Source organism: Coffea arabica, chromosome 7e, assembly GCF_036785885.1.
Source record: "Coffea arabica cultivar ET-39 chromosome 7e, Coffea Arabica ET-39 HiFi, whole genome shotgun sequence".
Taxonomy (NCBI): Eukaryota; Viridiplantae; Streptophyta; class Magnoliopsida; order Gentianales; family Rubiaceae; genus Coffea; species Coffea arabica.
In genome coordinates this window covers 45,065,406-45,082,788 of record NC_092323.1, presented here as the reverse complement: position 1 = coordinate 45,082,788, position 17,383 = coordinate 45,065,406, and the positions used below count along the sequence as shown (strand labels likewise).

At 33.1% G+C, this 17,383-nt stretch overlaps 1 protein-coding gene across 2 annotated transcripts; it reads left to right on the top strand.

Moving 5' to 3' along the window:
- The first annotated feature begins 10,559 nt into the window (after positions 1–10,559).
- On the top strand, positions 10,560–15,919 carry LOC113702334 (putative late blight resistance protein homolog R1A-4). 2 transcript variants are annotated; one of them, XM_027223486.2, is made up of 3 exons: positions 10,560–14,737; positions 15,375–15,468; positions 15,595–15,919. In XM_027223486.2, exon 1 carries the CDS (start codon positions 10,728–10,730, stop codon positions 14,694–14,696), a length of 3,969 nt encoding a protein of 1,322 aa, XP_027079287.1. In that variant the 5' UTR covers positions 10,560–10,727; the 3' UTR covers positions 14,697–14,737; positions 15,375–15,468; positions 15,595–15,919. The 2 variants fall into 2 exon arrangements, with proteins under 2 accessions (XP_027079287.1, XP_027079286.1); XM_027223485.2 differs by having other exon boundaries at positions 15,372–15,468.
- Positions 15,920–17,383: the final 1,464 nt, after the last annotated feature.

Here is a 17,383-nt window from a genome sequence, read left to right as displayed (position 1 = left end):
AATTCAATAAACTCTTTCTTGTGTCATTCCAATACGTAAACCCGTCCATTATTTACAGTACTTCAATCCCAACAATAATTAATAAAGACACGTTAATAATATATTTTTCAGATTACTTCTACTATTAAAGAAATTCAATTAAGTATGCATAATGAATAATATTTAACTAATCTACGTTATTTTGATACTAAAATATTTGCCTGCATCACAACTTAAAAACTTTCAAATTCCATTTCAATTTTCAATGTCTCAATTTTTTGTATAGTTAACAGAGAAACAAATTTCCTTTTTTTTTGGGCCAACTATCTTTCTCCTGCAAATCGCTGTGATGTCTCCAAATTAATGCAGTTAATAGTAATTTTATATTATCCATTGGTGCAGTCTTGCACTTCGTTGTATTTGTTTTCGTCCAAATAAATGCAGTTTAATAGTTATTTTATACTACACATTGGTGCAGTCTTGCACTTTGTTGTATTTGTTTTCGTTTCCTCCACTGCCAGTATTTTTTTTTTCATTTAAAAATATCCTAATCTTTCGACCTGACTAATTCCCTGAGACCGTATATAATTGCTCCAAGAATATACAGTCAAATAGTATATGGGATCGATCACGTAACTTGTTAGTAAAGATCAGACTACAGAACCAGTCAGACTATCCGCGTCGCCCCTCCGCTGTTAGTACACATTCTTTTTATTGTTTGTTACTTTCCATTCTTTATTATTTATACATACGGCCCTTGCACTGTTTTAGCATATTTGCTTCCAAGAGCCTCCTTCACCAACTTCATCCTTCTTTATAATATCGCTTCCACAATTCGAATTTAAAATTCGTCTTTGGCCCCTCTCCTCCACACTACTGCGCCTGGGACGGTTCCCACCATAGACAAATCCAGTCCGTACAAAAGTCAGAATTTGCTGTGGCTAACAATAATGTAGTAATGCTTTGAGGTCCGCAAATGATGAGAGGGAAAACATTTTACTAGTGAAAGTTCCCATGTTTTATATGTCAATTTATTGATTTTTTTTCCCTTCTACTATTTTGTGGATCATGTTTGAACCCAAAAAGGTTTCACACAAGAAGAGAAGAGACTTGATTTCTTTCCCACTTTAGCTGCAAGCTTCAAGTCAGGTATTCATGGCCATTGCATGACTCTCAGCGTTTCCCACTGTTGAGGGCAGAAATTCTAGGCCTAACAGTTGAAGGTAGGAAAGATGTGCGGTGGGTGAGAGGGTAAATATATACATATATATGTATTTGTCAGATTTAGCTCATGACTTTATGAAATGCATTTACTAATGTTCCGTCGCTGAGAGCGAAAAATTTGTCGGAGGGCTGTAGTGTATTAAGAGCAAAGTTAGATAAAATACTATTTACAAGTTGTGCAAGCAGGATCTCTTGTCCAACTTGATAAATCAATGTAAGTGCCTTCTTTAATTAATGCAATCCAGTAGCAAAAGGTCACATATCATTACTGCAGATGAATTCTTTAAATTTTGTTCCTTCTTAAAAGGTTTTTGCTATAAGGAATTAACTTCTTTTGATTCTTGTCCATTTTTGGTTTTATAGCCAAAAAAATAGTTTTTTTTTTTTTGCTATAAGGAGTTAACTTCTTTTGATCTTTGTCTATGCTTGTTTTTATATCCAAAAAACTGTTTTTTAATAGAATAATATTATTTTGGCTTAATCACATATTGCCCCCTTGTAATTAGGGTCAAGTAGCAAATTACTGCTTGTATTCGCAAAACATACAAATTGCCCCCGTTGATAACTAGTCAAGTGTATGTCTCTAGGGCTGTCAACGGTCCGGGTCTAGACCCGGACCCGGACCGGATCCGTCAAATTTATCCGGGTATGGGTAGGGATTTAATTCCGTTACCCGGACCCGGATCCGGATCCGTTTTGTCAAATAAAAAAATGGGTCGGATACGGAATATAGTATTTCGGCCCGTATTGGATCTGGATCCGGATATAAATGGATTAATTATTTAAAAAATATATATTTATTAATATAATTTGATTAGGATGATGTATTTGAATAATAAATATAATTGAACCCGGATCCTAATCAATATAATTTGATTAGGGTGACGTATTTGAGTAAGGTTAATTTGATTTCTTTTCTTATTTGATTTTTTTTTGTATTAGTTAGAAATTAATTTATAAATATATGTTTTTTTCTCATTTTTGTTAGGAATTATAAATTTTGTTAGTTTTTTTTCGGGTAGACCCGGATCCGGATCCGGGACACGTCTGATCCGGATTCGGAACATAGAGTAAAAGACCCGTCGGGTAAACGGGTCGGATCCGGGTCCGGGTCTGGAATAATGTATTCCGGCCCGGACCGAGCCCGTTGACAGGCCTATATGTCTCTAGCAAAATGATTGATTTGCCCTCATTATTAGATTTTATCAATAATTCTTTTTCTTTTTTCTTTCTTCTACATTTTTTCCTATTTGTGTATAGATTTCTTATTACTCCTCCATATCAACTTTAATATACAAATTTTAAGAATAATGAATTATAGAATTTTTTATGGTTTAACATGTATTTTTTTTTTTGTAAACAATTTCTTTTGATAGATGAATATATTTGTTGTTATTCAATTATGTAAATTATCTAACTATCAAATTATTACTCCATGAAATGAGAAAGTGAATATTTAATAAAAGTAACTGAGGTAGTTTCTATTTTTCTTAAATAGTTTCATGTTGTGATAAAATGTTGATAATGCGCTAATTGTTAACAAAAATAAAATTATATACAATAGTATTAACTAATCTACAACTTTTAGTTTCTTATAACAATTTATAATAATTAAATATTTCACAGAAAAATAACTATATATGTTTGAGATTCAAATAAATTGTTAATAAACATAAGAAGAAAAGAAGATGAAGAAAAAGAGAAAATATAAGTAAAATATTTATACTAAATATTTGATATTTTATTTTGATTAACAATTAATGCATAACAAAATATGTTAATCAAGCAAAATATGTTAATCAAAAAGAAATTACTTAGAATAAATAAATACTCTTAAATTTCTTATTGATAATTGAATTTTTTAGTAGAAATTCTCTAGAACATTATTGTTAAAATTGTATTTCATAGTTAGACTTGATAAAGCGGAACAAAATTTAAATAATAATCAGGAAAACAACAAGAAGAGAAAGAAAAAAACTAATGGTCATTTAACAATATTCTAACAATGAGGGCATAATTGTATTTTTGCTACTCAAATACATAAGAATATTATCATCAAGGGGGTAATTTGTAGGTTTTATGTATTGAACACAGAGAACAATTCGCTACTAACATGTAATTACAAACGGGGGTAATATGCATTTAAACCTATTATTTTTAAAAAAATATTAATCACACTTTTACTATCATTTTATCATATGGTTTTTATTTATTAGACTATATAATAAAAAAATAGTGGGAGTACATTAATAAAAAGTAAAGTGCAATTAACATTTCCCTATTTTAAACCAATGTTTTAAAACCCGGACCGTCAATTGAACCGGTAAAGTGAAAGAATCGAGATTCAACCGGTCGGACCGGTTCGACCCCGGTTCAATGAATTTTTTTAAAAATAATTTATATAAATATATATGCACAAAATAAGACATGCAATGGACTAATTTAAAACTTTATATGATGAAAAGTTTACTACTTTTGTATAACTTGGATTTTCAAAAATAAATTTTTTAAATTGTAAGTTGAAATAAATAAATTTCATCTCAATTTCAATTATATCTACCAAAAAAATCTTAAATCCAACCCAAAAATATCACAATATTTTGAAATTATACAAAATTTACGTCTATGAGAATTTAAACATTGTAAACTTAAATTTTAATTTACGTTTTTGAGATTTAGAGATTGCAATTTAAAAAAGAAAGTTTGGAGTTTGAAGGAAGTCAAGAGAATCGAAAAATAGAAATGCAAACTTGATAAGAAACAAAAAATGAGATAAAAGTGAGTGGTTGTGGCATTAAATAATTTGGATTAAAGAAAAATAATTCTTTTTTAACTTTTTTCAATTTAATGGACAAAAACAAAATTAAAAGATGGAAGAAAACATCAATAAATTAAAACTAAAGAGGTTTGATTAAAAAGGGAGTGACAAAAGAAAAGAGGAGAGAAAGAGAGTTGAAAATTAAAAAGAAAGAGTCATGAGAGGATGGGATTTTGTAAAAAAAAAATGGAAAAAAGAAATATGGGTGTTTGTTTTATATAAATAAGTTATCAAAAAAAGCTAATAAGATGTGATGGTGCAATGGTTATTACATTGGCCTTTTATTATAAAGGTCTTGAATTCGAATCTTGATAGCTGCATTTTGCAAAACTTTAAAAAAAAAAGAGGGGAAACTTAAAAACCGGAAACCACCGGTTCAGTGGTTTTTCACGGGTTGACCGGTTTTGACCGATTTTCTAACAAAGTCAACTCTAACATAGAACCGGACTGGTGCCATGGCCGCTTCGCGGTTCAACCGGTCGAACCGGCCGGTCTGGTTCAATTTTCAAAACACGGTTTTTAACCTAAAAAAGAAGAGGATTTAAAATTCTTAGTTGTGATTAATCCAAGTAGTGGATTTTAAAACTAAATTTGAAATCATTTTCTCAGCTTTAAATGCTTGTCCAAACAATGTAATTCAAATACAGAAGATTTCAATTACATGGATTTGAAGTTCATTTATTTCAAACCCTTCTCTACATCAAAAGCAACCTTAATGCATGCCGGCCAAGTCGAACTAAACATTATTGCAATTATTGTAAAAGCACGACTTAATTATATCCTTTAAATTGTCAAACTTCAACAAACTCTATAATTAACTGCCTGTATTACGTGTAGTAACTTGTCCTACATAAAAATTTGTCAATATAATTGATGAGAGAAAAAAAATTAATTATTCAAAATATCTTATCATATGGTCATGAAACCGACCATAATTATATTCTAACACAAAAGTTTGCAGGCTCATTTTCAGATGCAAATCCAGTTTCCATCACCTAACCATTGTTGACATTTTCAACTATCAAGTAAGCTGGAGATTATTTTTCTTTCAACATCATATTTAAGATGACGCTGAAGCCATTCCCTCGGTTCTAGTCTGTAGCAAAATTACTAACAAGGAAAATAAAATGTCAAGAAAAGGAAAAGGCCTAAATTGATGAAATAGATTATCACCAATTTCTCAAAAAGATGCATTCTGTAAATGTCACAAATATTTGCAAGATTTGGAGAACAAGCCTGTATGTTGTTAATGGAACTCAAAATTCAGAGCTATAACAACTGGTAATAATGAAAAGAGAAGGGAAAAATGCTCATTAGCCGACAAGTCAGTTTTAACAAAAACAAGTAGATCGGACTAAAACTCATTACCTTTTGTAAAATGGATTTTTGCAACCAAAAAAAAAAAAAAAACTTGGGCCTCAGAATTAACTCTGTCTGAACCCCCAACGCCCCTCCCAAAAAAAAATTCCTTATACCAAAGTGCTAATTATTTTTTTATGCTACCCATTTATTTACTTTTTGGTTCAAGTTCAATGGAACTTACTCATTCCGAGAAGATGAATATAATAGACAACTTGACAATTTGAACTTTCTTGTTTTTTCCTATATCCTGAAAAAAAAATATTCGAATATGCCGATATACTTAACTGCACAAGGTTTGATTTTCTTGTCACTGCTCTGCAGGGAGGGTGGCGGGCGCTTCGGAATTGGGGTAGTTATCATATAATTGATGAGAAAAACAATTAAGTACTCAGACCATCTTATGAAATGGTACGTCATGAGATGCCCACCAACACAATATTCTAAACACAATTTGCAGGCTCATTATCAAATGCAACCGCAACTTCCTTCACCTAACCATTGTCATCATTTTCAGCTATCAAGTAGTTAGCTGGAGTGCTGGACACTAATTTTCTTTCGGCATCATTTTGAAGATGATGTTGAAGCTATCAGCTCTGTGCTTGTCAAGCAAGAACCAGTCACTAGTCTTTAGTGAAATTATAGGAAAATAAAAAGGCTATGTTAATTCCAGCCAAAACTAGGGAAAAAAAAACCTAAATTAATTCAATTGGTTATAAAAAATTTCTCAAAAAGATGCATTCTGTTATCGTCATCAAAATTCCCAAGATATGGAGAACCTAATTTTTTGAAAAGTTTATACCCTTGTCCTCTTTTTCTAAAGAAATGTTTGAATATGCCAATATAGTTAAGAGTACAATGTTTGATTTAATTGTTACTGTTTGAGAGAATACCACGCCTTCCCCCCTTCCCTTCCCCTATCACTGTCAACATATATAGAACAATCCTATGAGTTTTTAGAAATAAAATGACTTTATTTGGGGACTGAGGTATGTAAACCTACATTAAGTAACTGTTAATGCATAATAGAGATAATAATTTACTTATGACACTCATGTTCAATTTTATAAAGGAAGTAGAATATTTTATGGATAGAAGATTTACTAATTTGTTAACTTTAGGTTCAATGCTATGCATTTTAAATAGTGACTAAGGGAGAAAAGGAAGCTGCCACCAAGCTCATTTGCTTTATTAATGTAAACGTAGCTTCAACAAAGCATGTTGCGATCGATGTTTCTTCCCAATGAAGCACTTTGGTTGAGTTAGCATGACTTCTAATTATGGCCTAGCATTTTAGAGAATAAACTAAAAGATAAGTATTATTACTTCTAATGAAGGCATTGATTTATACATTCTTTTAGGTATTATAAACAACCATCATATTTTAGCAATGATATTAAATTGGGTTACTAAATCATTGATTTTATATTAACTATTTGTATCCAATATAGTCTGATAAATCATCTAATCATATACCATATCTATAGATCGGTCATTTGAAGTACTGAAATAACCTTTTTCTCTTTTCGTTTTGGAATTGCTGGCTAGTTGGTCTTTCTTACTTTCACTAAAACAAATCAAGCATAAACAACAATAACTTTTTTATCCTAGAATCACCTTTTTGAAGCATAGTTATTAAACATGACTCAACCCGGCGGTTGAATTGATCGGCCTAGTAATCCGGGTATCAGATCGGATCGAGTCTCTAGTTTGACCGGATAAGAAACTGATCCAGTCAAACTCGTACAAACATGTTTGACTCAATAGTTCAATTGGGAACCCGCCCAATTTTTCAATTGACTTGGATTACCTTTTTTTTTAAAATATAATTGTGGGTCTTTGTTTTTGAAACAAAATATATATATTCTTTCGATAAGATTTATACATTAGATCTTCATTTAAATAAGTATAAGACTTTACCACTTGCTTAGTTTTTGTTTGATAACTAAATTATTTTTAATAAACTTGTTTATTTTTTATTATACAATTAATCCTTTTAACTTTTAAACTGACAATATTTGATTAGTTAGAAAATTACTTTGTGTTTAAACAAAAAATAAAATAATGAAAAAATAATGCTATATTTTTAAAACAAGCAATATAAAATTTATTTTATACTTGAATATATTATTTATTTATTTATTTAAAAGTACAATAAAATGAAATTAAATCTTCTATTAATATCTATATATTTGTTATATATCCTAAGTATAATAATTAGTATCTAAAAGCACTTTATTATATTATATATATGTATTAAAATTACTATTTTATATTTATAAATATTAAATTAATACTCACCGGTTCAACCAGTGATCCACTGGTTGAATCAGTGATCCATTGACCCAGTTCCTCTGTCAGGTTCCTTATCGGGCTGGGTTTAATAAGTATCCATATTAATATTGGCATTGGAATTGTGGCTAATCTAGAATTTTGCATTAACAAATAAATTAGGAGCAAAATGCAAAGGAACAGTTTTAGATAGAAGTGCTTTATTATTTTACTTGTCACCATAATTCAAATTTGATGCCTAATTCTTTGTAACCACTACCATTATTGATCATTAACGAACTAGAATGACACTAATTATTAGAGAGGAGAGTACTTTGGGCATACCAAAAACTAAAACCAAATTCTGCTAACACTGTAACTTAAGACTGATGATATTTTAGTAACAAAATAACTATCATTTGAGTTGAATTTTTCAAATTTTTTGGTTAATTTTATGTCATTTCATATAAAGAACTTTGGGCATCACTATATCTATATCTATAACTATGTTTTTGTATTTCTGATCGATTCAAATGGCCTTAATGTTCTCTTTTATGGCATTTGAACTGAATTTTTCAATTTTTTTGAGTATTATTTATCATTCTTTATGTCATTTTATGATTTTCTGCAGAGAGGTGGCACGAATGGTCCAATTTAGCGTTAGCTCGGCCATTTGCGCACCTTGTTATTTTGTTCAGTTGCCACATTAAGCCGAGAAACAACACAACTGGAGAAATAAAACTGCCATTTCTGTTGCCTCGCTACCTTTTCTACCTTTTCCGATCTTCCATTTGCAACAAGTTCTCTTTATTATACCCAATGTAATCCTCTTTCATGATATCAACCCATTTCTTTTATTTTGGTACTCTGGTAGAATGCAAACTTAAATGTATGCAGCAAGATGTATTATTGCTTTTTAATATATATTACAAGGAAAAGAGAAGGAAAAGAAAGTGGATCCAAGAGATGAAGAAATAGGATGGAGGACTCAAATTTGCGACCAAACGGGTGTGAGAATTCTAAGTTTGACAAATTTTTAGTTAACAACGCCAGAATGGTCTATGCCTTTTTTTGTTCCCTTTGATAAAGTATCATCCATTGTCTTGGTCGCCGGGAAAGTATGGTCTGGGTCATTTAACTATTCTTTTTTGGTCCAAATTACCACTGATCTTTATCTTTTGTGGAAAAAGAATAAGACTATGGACAAGATGCCAATTTGACCTTTCTTATTTATTCCTCTTTTCCCAAAGAAATATTCGAATATGCAAATATAGTTGAGAGTACAATAGTTGATTTAGTTGTTACTACTCGTGGGAATATTATATCTGACCAAAAAAAGGTAAAAGGAAAAAAAATCAATGTAACAAGGAAGCATAACCTCGTTAATTCTCAGCTAGACAATCCTATCATTAGTTTTTAGTGTAAGATAATCCATCTGTTTGCACTATACATGTACAATTCTACATTTTTAAGTGTTTAAAAAACAATACTCCCACAGTTCCGTTGAAAGCGTATTACTTTACATTTTGAAATGTTCCAAAATATTTGTTTTGTTGAAAAAGTCAAAACACTTTTTAATCTCTCATTCTAATAGAATCCCTTCCTCTAATCATATGTATGTTACCATTAAAATTTAAAATTTAAATTTATGGGGGTAAAATTGAAAAAAGAAGTACAAACATCACAATCAAATCACTATTTTCAAAAAAATCGAATTTCTGAAATAGGACCAAATAATTGGGGCAAAGGAAGTACAATTTATACAAAAAGGAGCAACTAAATTTCAGTTAATAGGAGAACTTGATTTTCTTTCTGAAGAACACAATCATTTTCTTGAACTACATTCTACATTTTTTAACTAAGTCGTACCCCTATAAACATTGAACTAGAGCTACAAACCAGCAGCAATATCTACAGCAGGAGGACTCTGGTTGCTTCGCTCACTGATTTGCATTGTGATTCAAATTAGATAATTAGTTGAAAACTAGAAAGCCATAAGCCATCAATTGTTTAAGAACAATATCAAAATTAATGCCAAAACCATTGCATGAATGTTGTAATCTTTCCGCTTATGTGACCTATGTTTTCAGAACCGGACCGGATAGCGACTCGGCCGAGGTCAGGGGTCAGGGGTCAATGGGTTCGACCGGGGGTCGATAGGGGTCGAACCGGATGACGTCATAAATAAAAATTATTTTAAAATTAAAATGTTATATATATAATATCTAATAATATATTGATATTAATAAAGGCATATTCATATATATTTGATGTTTCAAATATATTTAACAAGAAAATACAAAGAAATTAGAACAATCAAGTAGCAATTTATATTATTTAATAAATATTAACAAGTTTAGAATTAAAATTATGAATTTAATTGAAAAATAACATCAAATTTTAGGACAATATTTATAAAGTATCAAATATTTGAGGTATATCAATAAGTTTTAACAATTTAGGGGGTCAAAACATAATATTAAAAAGTTTGAATTTTTTTTTTTAAAAAATACTGTTGAACCGGAAAAACCGGTTTTTTCCCGGTCAAACCCGGTCAAACCCGGTTTTTGACCGGCTTTGACCGGGTTTTAAATTTCCGGTTTTCTAATGTGACTCGGACCGGCTACCTGGCCGGTTCCCGGTTCAACCGGTTCGACCGGCCGGTCCGGTCCGAATTTGAAAACAGAGTATGTGACTGCAAATTTGAGCTTGAAATGGGAGGAATCTTACTTTAATTTGGTCATAACAAAAAAGTAAGCCACCAAATTGGTACACGTGGCCACTAATAAAGGACCAGATTGGTCAATACCATATTTTCGAGGGACAAAAATGATAACTTTTCTCTTGGTCTTCGTCTTGGTCTTTGTTTGGTATTATTGAAGTTGCTGGGAAAGTATGGTCTCACTTATTTAACTTTTTTGTTACTCCAGAAGTTCTGATGCACTCTATCTTCTGTGAACAAGATAGCATCTTCCAATATTTACACGAAAAAAAAAAGTTGTAGATCTTGAACTAATTTTATTCAGTTGCTAAACCAGATAGAAATCTGATATCAGAGTGAAAAGAAGATAAGATAATGGAGATCCCTTCCAGCGGGAACACAGGTTGCTTTGATTTTGCTTCAGATGATTATCTGCACTCGTATCACATCTCCTGTGGCAGTAGCACTAGCTGCTTTGATCTTGCTTTGGATTGTCTAGCCAAGTTTGACAAGTTCTACTTTCACTGGGACATCAAAAACTTGAAGAAAAAGGTAAGATTATTGAAAGCCTTTTTCCTGTATATCAAAAATTGTAGGAGGAGGAGGAACCGTGAAGCGCTTTTGGAGCACGATGAGGAGGACGAAGGTAATATTATGTCTCAAAGTTTGCGACGTAGCATTATTTGCTTCAGAATTCAAGATGTGACTATCAGGATGGTTCATGATCTTCAGTCTGCTTATCTTCTATACAACCATTCTGATGAGTCAGATTTTGACATCCTAGAAAGTGCGCTAACTAGGTCCCGGGAAAATATCATGTTGCTTCTTGAGGCAGATATCAAGAAATCATGCACCATCATCTTCTTCGACTATTACTCACCGGGAGATCCACGACTAGTTATGGATCTTATTGTGTCCTTTTTAGAGACTATGGAGGATCCTCTGGAGGTTCATTTCAATCATAAACGGGAGAAGCTAATGGATACCGTTAGACAGAAGTTAATGCTTTTAAGGAATCTCATTGGCTTTGCGACAATGCGAGGTGTTGAGTCTATGCAATTGACAGATCTCTTGACTCATGTTGCAATTGTGGTTGCACACTTGATTTCTATATGTCAGTTTGACAGACTTGATGAACAAGTGTTCAATCAAATGGAATCTGAAATTTCTCGGCTGATACACGAGAAGATAAATCCTCTCGATCCTCAAGTCCGAGAAACTTACATACATGTCCTGACAGCTTCAAAGAAACAATCAAGATCATCATATGCTTTAGCCCTTGTGGAGAATGAGCATCCAGTGCTAGTCGAATTTGTTAATTCTCTCCTAGAATATCTTATGGATCTTCTAGAATCTTATGGAAGTTTACAGGCTCCAGTGAAGGATCAGATGCTAAAATTCCATCGGGGAATAAAATACCTAAGTATCCTTCTTAAACAGGAGGAGAAACTACATGATGAAATAAAGGATCTTATTGGAGTTATGGTGTGTGATGCAGGAATTTTGATCTTCTCTCTTCCTATCAATGAAATCAAAGAAGGCTTGCTCGAGGAAACAGATCTAGGGCTGTTTCATTTTCACAAAGTTCTCAAGTGTATGATGGCAGAGGCTGCACGCAATTATCCACTTACATCACCATATTCATCATCTAATTATCCTAGATCCAGTGAGTTGGGCTGTATGGATTTCTTCCTAGAAAATCTCAAGGAACTAGCAGGATGTGATGAGGCTGATGATTCAATTGTTTTCCCATTGGATAAAATCCAAATGGTTCGGAAAAATCTCATATTCTTAAGGTCTTTTCTAGAGAATATCAAGGAGCAGAGCTATCAGAATGGAAAACTCCAAGCTTTCTGGAATCAAATTATGGAGGCTGCATACAAGGCAGAGTTACTGATTTACTCGACACTTATTGGTGATCAATGTGAACATTCTTTGGATGCTGTTGCTGGAGATATCAATCTTCTGAAGATTGAGGCCCTAGAGATCCAAAATGGTCAAACCCAGAGAGTTAACAAGACTTCCAGTCACATACCATCACAACATACTGCGGCCATACACAATGAAGATCTGGTGGGTCATGAAGATGAAGTGCAAGCTATCACACATCGGCTTACGAGAGGATCAAAGCAGTTGGATGTTGTTTCCATCGTGGGTATGCCTGGGCTTGGTAAGACCACATTAGCCAATAAAGTTTATACTGCTTCTTCAGTTAGGTCACATTTCCATGTTCGTGGCTGGTGTTGTGTTTCTCAAACCTTTAGTACGCACAATTTGTTAACTCAGCTTTTGTGTAGTATTTCTTTTGACAGTCCTGACAAATATCTTAAGATGACTGAAGATGATTTGGCTATGAATCTAAGAAAAGTTTTGCTGAGAAATAGGTATCTCTTGGTTTTGGACGACTTGTGGGATGTTGAGGCATGGAATTTGTTGAAATATTCATTGCCCAATGATGTCAATGGAAGCAGGATTCTCTTAACCAGCAGGTTGCACAGTTTGTCTTTGCAAATCAAACCTGATAGCGAGTCATACCATCTCCACCCACTTAGTGACGCAGAGAGTTGGACATTGCTGCAAAAAAGGCTATTTGACAAAGAAGGTTGTCCTCCAACACTAAGTGAAGTTGGATCTCAAATAGCAAAATATTGTAGGGGTTTACCCCTCACAATTGTCCTTGTTGCTGGAATTCTTGCTACTACTACACGAGATAGCTGGGAAGAAGTTGCTGAAAGTCTTAGTTCTACTGTCCCTTACGATGAATATTGCATGAAGATACTTGAACTGAGTTATAGTCACTTACCAGATTATTTGAAGTCATGCCTTCTATACTTTGCTGCATTTCAAGAAGATCAGGTCATTAATGTCCAAAGGTTGCTATGGCTTTGGATCTCCGAAGGATTTGTGCAACAGACTGAAGGAAAGAGTTTAGAAGAAGCAGCTTACGACTGCTTGTTGGCTCTAATTAATAGAAGTTTAGTTATGGTTACCAAAAAAGGAACTATGAATGGTGCCAAAGCCTGCCGACTTCATGATTTGGTATATGACTTTTGTGCGGAAAAAGCCAAAGAACAAGGTTTTCTACATTTTATTCATAGCTGGGAAGACCCTTTTAGTCTTACTGGACCAAGCAACCACCACCGAGTTTGTGTTCACTATACCAGTCAATTGAAGATTTGGGAGTTAATGCTAATTTTTCCCAATTTACACTGTTTGCTCTTGTTTGGACCCTATCATCATGTACCTAAAGATGAGGATTTGGGGATTTTGTTTCCTATACTGCTTAGAGTACTAGATTTGGGGGATCTGAACTTTCGTGGATCATTTCCAACGGAAGTAGTATTGCTTGTTCATTTGAGATACCTGGCACTTAGTGGAATAACATCCATCCCATCTGCAATAGCCAACCTCTCAAGGTTAGAAGCTCTTATCGTAAAAAAGACGTCCACTGATATTGTGCTGCCGAATACTATTTGGAACATTAAGACATTGAGTTATCTATGTACTACTAATGGTGCAATTGTGGGTTTTATTTTTCCAGTTAGAAATCTTGAAGTATCCCCAGATTTAGATCATTTAGAGACATTAAGCCTTGCAATTGATCCCTCCTCTCAAAGCTTGCAAACGATACTGAAGAAGTTACCAAGCATCCGCAGGCTAAAATTAAAATGTAGGGGATTTTACAGTTTAAAAGCAGCTACCAGAAATTGCGACAAGATTCTTGTGTTTGACTGTTTGAATCAACTGCAATCACTTCGTTTGACTGCTTTTGATGGATATGGATTTAAATTTCCATTGAATTTGAAGAAGTTGACTCTCAAATGGAATAGACAGCCATGGAGTGAAATTTCAACAATCGGAAAGCTGCCCAATCTTGAAGTGCTTAAATTACTCAAGGAATCCTTTGTTGGGGAAGAATGGGTAATGGAAGAAGGGGAGTTCCCTAGCCTCCGAGTATTGGAATTATCGATGTTGGACATTCGCAAATGGACTGCATCTTCTGATAATTTTTCCCGTCTTGAGAAATTGTGTGTGCACTCGTGTATGAACCTGGAGGAAGTCCCTTCTTGTTTAGGGGAATGTGAGACTCTGCAAATGATTGAGGTGAAAGGGTGTCGTGATTCTGTCACAAATTGTGTAGACCAAATTCAGCAAGAACAGATGGATATGGGAAATGAGGTTCAAATGATGGTAACTGAAGATTTTGGTTATACATTTGCTTCCTCGGATTTAGAGTCAATTCCCTCGGAGGCAGAGTCAATTCCCTCAGAAGCAGAGTCAAATTTCTCAGAAGAAGAGTCAAATGCCTCAGAACAGGAGTCTATTTCCTCTCATCACGCCTGACAATGGTGAGAGTGAACGGACAATGGGATTCCACTCATCAGGTCAGATAAAACTATATTGGCATTCGTTGAATCAGTTCAATTATATAATAATTCACGTTTCTCTTTTTCATCTGTTTATATGCTGAATCAGTTTAATGATATATTAATTGATGTTTATTGAAGCAATTTCTGGAGGCTTCCAAATTCTTTTGTTTGAGCCTGATGCTGCTGTATAACTTTCTGTTTCTAAAATCTTCTCCTTGTTCTTCCATGCTGCTACATATTGATATGATACTAAAAACCAGCAGCAGGGGACAAGTTTTCCGTTCCCAGTTTGTGTAAATACAGAAAAGTATAACTTGCTTCTATTTTTCCTCAATAAGAACCATAACTCAATTGATTGATATGCTGAAACATGCAAAAATAGTTTTACAACAAATTAATAGTAAGAGGAGACCAAAAAGAAAAAAAAAGAGGTATGGTTGTGTTCCTTTTTAACAGAGAAAGGGCATAGGACTTAATAGCAAAATTTTGCATCAATACTTGTCCTTCATAATTTGCATAGCATTGTTATGTGAAGCGCATGTTTCGTTGGCATTGAGATCTAGAAATAGCCTTGAATATCAAACCAAAAGATCTAGAAACCGTTCTTCATTCAACTGATCTAATACTGCAATTATTCATTCTTCCACAGCAGATTTCCTTGGAAGGAGAGTCTATTTCTTCTCATTTACACTCAGTGAAGCATTTCTGTCTCTTCTTGATTTGGTGTGATCATTCCCGCTCATCAGGTTAGATATAATTGTATGTATGTGTATGTTAATCCAGTTTAATGATATATAATTCCTCATGTACCTTCTTTTTCGTCTGTACCAAATTATTTGGTTTGATGCGGCTGTATTACTTTGTCATTGCAGGGGGACGCACAATCATGCATTGGATTAGTTCGATGGTAAAGTAATTCATGTTTATTGAAGCGATTTCTGGGGCTTCCAGATTGTTTGGTTTGAACTTGATGCAGCTGTATCACTTTGTCATTGCATTCTATCAATCCAACATTATATCCATCATAATCTGCTTGTAAAGTGTTCTCCATGCTCTTTCCTGGTTTGATGTTTAATAGTATTTATGATCCCAATCCCTTTTTTTTTTTTTGGGTTACAGTAATCTCTCATCTGTATGTCTTTACACCCTTGGATATTGTGGAGAAGCAAGTTAATATCATTTTTCAAATTCCCAATATCAGAAACACCTTCTTCTGGTTCTATCAATGCTTTGATAACATTGATGGCATCTCCATTGGAATTTTATCTATGTTAAAACTGTAAAAGGTGGTTGGTCAGATTGCTTTAAACATACATTAAAGGCTAACTTGACATCTAATTGTATATATATATATATATACTTTTGTGAGCGAAAAAAGGGCCAGGCGAAAAGTGACACTAACTTTCTGCCGTCCCAATAATGATTGTTATCGAAAATTCCAAATTTCCGCTGTTTTGTTTTTCGACTGTCTTTCTTTGTTTGGGCCTCTGGTTCATTTTTGCCTTTCTGATTTTTCGCTTTGGCTTGTTGGGTTTATTATTTAGATTAATTTTTTCTACACTAAAAGTGTATACACTATCAGCGTTAGATGAATGACAATTATGCAAAATTTGAATTTAAAATTTAATTTTTGTAAATGTGTCATAGATTCAACGGTGATAATATATAAACTGTCTGTCAGTGTATAGGAGATTTATTCTTATTATTTCTTCCGATTTCTTTTGATTTTTTTTTTGTATTCTCTATATATTTGTTTCTGTGATTTTTGTATCCTTAATTTTTTTCACTTTTTTTTGTTCCATAAAAGAAACGTACAAAATTAAGAAAATCGGACATTATACAAAAAGTAAAACTTATTAATTTACCTACGCATGCATAGACGCGGTTTACAAACTTACACGGTTTTCATGAATGGACCATTATTGAAACATCACAAAGCATAATTAGTTATCTTAATAGCTACTTAATTACTTTGTCAAGTCTCGTCTTTTCTATATACAATAGCGTTCCCCTACGTAGATTGTACAATTGACTAGGCATCAAGGGGAAGACTTCTAAACGTCAAAACACGAGACATTAAACATTTAAGATTTTTTTTGCCGCCACAAACTGAAATGGCTTATGAAATGATTTCTTTGCATTCTTCAACTTTGCAATAATTTTCCAGAAGTCTAAAGAGTGTAATTTTTCCTAGACATTTTTCTATGGCGTTTTTCATCTTTTATTTTCCAATCAACATGATTAATTGTTCAAAGTCCAAACTGGCAAAAAAAAAATTAATTAGTTCTTTTAATAGCTGCTTAATTACTTTATCAAATCTCGTCCCAATTGGAGACAGGAAAGGATGGGAGGACCAAAAACCAAAAAAAAAAAAGGTCTCATATTGTCTATATACAATAGTGTTCCTCAATCTAGCTTATATAATTGACTAGACATCAAGGGCAAGACTTCTAATTGTCAAGTCACGCAACATTAAACTTTTAGAGTTTATCCCACCTTGCACCATTAAAGTTCTTTCTACTTTCATTTTGCTCCTCAAAATCTTAGTTACAAAACCTTACATCTCATCTTTCAAAGCAAATTCTAAATCTTACAAAGACCTTAAAACCAAAAACCTCATAATCATCTGGTTAATACCACTATGAGTTGAACTGCGGCGTG

Coding starts and splice junctions, on each gene's coding strand:
- LOC113702334 (XM_027223486.2), top strand. CDS start 10,728: ATGGAGATCCCTTCCAGCGGGAACACAGGTTGCTTTGATTTTGCTTCA.